This window comes from Fibroporia radiculosa, assembly GCF_000313525.1.
Source record: "Fibroporia radiculosa TFFH 294 genomic supercontigs, scaffold4689, whole genome shotgun sequence".
NCBI lineage: Eukaryota > Fungi > Basidiomycota > Agaricomycetes > Polyporales > Fibroporiaceae > Fibroporia > Fibroporia radiculosa.
The window spans coordinates 1-2,311 of NW_012133410.1; the positions used below are offsets into that span (position 1 = coordinate 1).

The 2,311-nt window shown below is 37.3% G+C and overlaps 1 protein-coding gene across 1 annotated transcript; it reads right to left on the minus strand.

Annotated features, from left to right (window-relative positions):
* Positions 1-96: 96 nt before the first annotated feature.
* On the minus strand, positions 97-1,469 carry FIBRA_05545 (uncharacterized protein; the record flags this gene model as incomplete). Its single annotated transcript, XM_012327307.1, has 13 exons — positions 97-179; positions 226-283; positions 331-405; positions 460-527; positions 592-700; positions 753-766; positions 819-830; positions 886-918; positions 969-996; positions 1,109-1,133; positions 1,194-1,247; positions 1,312-1,350; positions 1,408-1,469. The coding sequence occupies 13 exons, from the start codon at positions 1,467-1,469 to the stop codon at positions 97-99; spliced, it is 660 nt and encodes a 219-aa protein (XP_012182697.1).
* Between the last annotated feature and the right edge of the window lie 842 nt (positions 1,470-2,311).

Here is a 2,311-nt window from a genome sequence, read left to right on the forward strand (position 1 = left end):
AAAAAAAAAAAAACATGAATGAGGTGTAAATCAGTACCAAGATGAAGTCCTCCATTCTGGGCAGTAGAGATAAAATCAGAACAGAGATGCATATAATTAGAATAGACATACTGAGGCCTTAAAAGCAATAATATCAGCCAGTGCAAAACCTGCAGTCAAGAGGCCATTAGACAAAGTAACTAAAAAGTCATCAGTCTAGTTTCCAGAGCTAGAAAACCAGCATACTTTGAACAATCTGATTAATAATTGTGCTTGTTGTTGAATAGTCTGAATGCATTTGTCGCTACAATTCTTGAGCACAAACAAGGTAAGAAAATAATAAAAACTTACTAGAAACCACACCAGAGACACAGCAATGATGAGATCTGTAACAGCTGCTAGAGACAGCCATATCAGAACAATTGCCTATTGAATATGTGCTGAGTCTGATGACATTCATCATCAAGTATATTCACATACCTCATACTTATAGAAATTTGGTATGAATGGTTTCAGTGCAATGTTGATTGCAGTTCCTATTGCAGCTACTATATATCAAATAGAATCCCCAAGTTATTTATAATCCAGTTTTATCAAAAAAATAAAACTCACAGCATGAACCAGATGCTAAAATCATGATTACAATGACAAGCCACTTTTTCCTAGTAAGCACATAGAGTCTCCAAGCATAGAACATCTGAACCATCCATCCAATAAACCCCTATATAAATGTGTCAGAACATATTCATAATAGTACACTTTATCAAACACACAGCTAGCACTTCCTCTAATGTTAATATTAGCTTACCACAACACAAAAAGAAAACCAAAAAACTCACCTGTTTCAAACACTAAATGAACAAGATAATGTTAGTGTATATTAGTAAAAGAACAAATATGACTTACACCAGTTGGCATACAAGATTGCATTTACATTGCCTAATTTTATATGATTATCTCAAACAGACTTCTGATAGTTAACAACTCACCAAAATTATTGATCAGAGTGTTGTATATCTACCACATATTAAAGATGGAATTTAGACTATCAGCTAAAAAGAGAACACCAACCTGATTGGGAATCATTGTAATCACATTTAGCAAGCTTATAGAGTGAAAGTAGACATACATAGTACTTCAACCAGACATTGTCTCTTAAGCATGAATACTTATGTCAGTAAATCTCTGAAATTGTTGGATCACATTTTACACACCTGGTATAAGTTGTATAATAGAAGAAGATTTGGGTAATCATAACACCATAAAGCCTGTTTTCATAAAGCAGTTTCAGTTTCATCTAGCTGTAATCAATACCATAGTTGCAAGTCACACATGATATTCATGAAGACCCCTGCTAATGCAGGTCCATCTCTAGAATGAATTATGGTGAGCTGTGCACCACAGTAATTATCAAGAAGCTCTACTCACACAAACTGGGCATAATACACAAGCTGGGCAGCACTTATTGTCATATTTGCAGTGTCCGTCATGATAGTGTTTCTGAAGAAGTGGTCGAGAAAGTACCAGATGAGCCTGGAGATTGACCAACTTAAGTGTCATCTGGAGAGTCAGCAGATTGTTGATAAGATGATAGTAGCCTGATGCCCGCTGTCAACCTGCACAAGCGTCTCAACATCTTTTGACAAGTTCATTTGTATTATTATCACCTGCCGATCACTGCGGATAGAAGCAGAAAGCCGGTATCGCCGGAGGTTGTCCGGAGCTAGCAATCTGCCGGCTAACACAAGGCTCCTATCCATATCAAACCTTCACATAAAATGATGGCTGATGAGAGATGACAAGTTGCTCTGCTCTTCCGCTGATATTGGTAGCGCAGATATTGGTAGCGCAGAAGAGAAGATAAAATCTATTTATACAGAACAGATGCATAGAACTGAATATATAATGGTGCCAGGTCTTTGAATTGTTTGGTGTCATGTTACCGTGTCATGTCTGTCACGTCTTACTGTATCAGCAATAAGTCATCCTGTATTAGGTTGTGCCCATGTTGATTCCAGGGGTGACTATCTAAGTCTATACCCATGAGCAACATTAACATGTTCCTTGCTGCATTTGTGTCTTGATGTACTCAGAGTTGAATGCTAAGTCTTGGTCCAGATCTGAGAGCCTGTCTGATAGCAATGATATTCTGAGCAAAATTTAACATTGGCAGGTGTCTATGTCAATATAACAAGTCTGTTGAGGTTTCATCACCTACTTCCCAACACAGGTATCAAGTCTGTGTAGTTACATAATAATGTGCATCCTGCTTCTAATGATACTAAGCACTGTTATAATTGCAGCCTCTTCTCTCTGCCTTTCCCAACTTGAA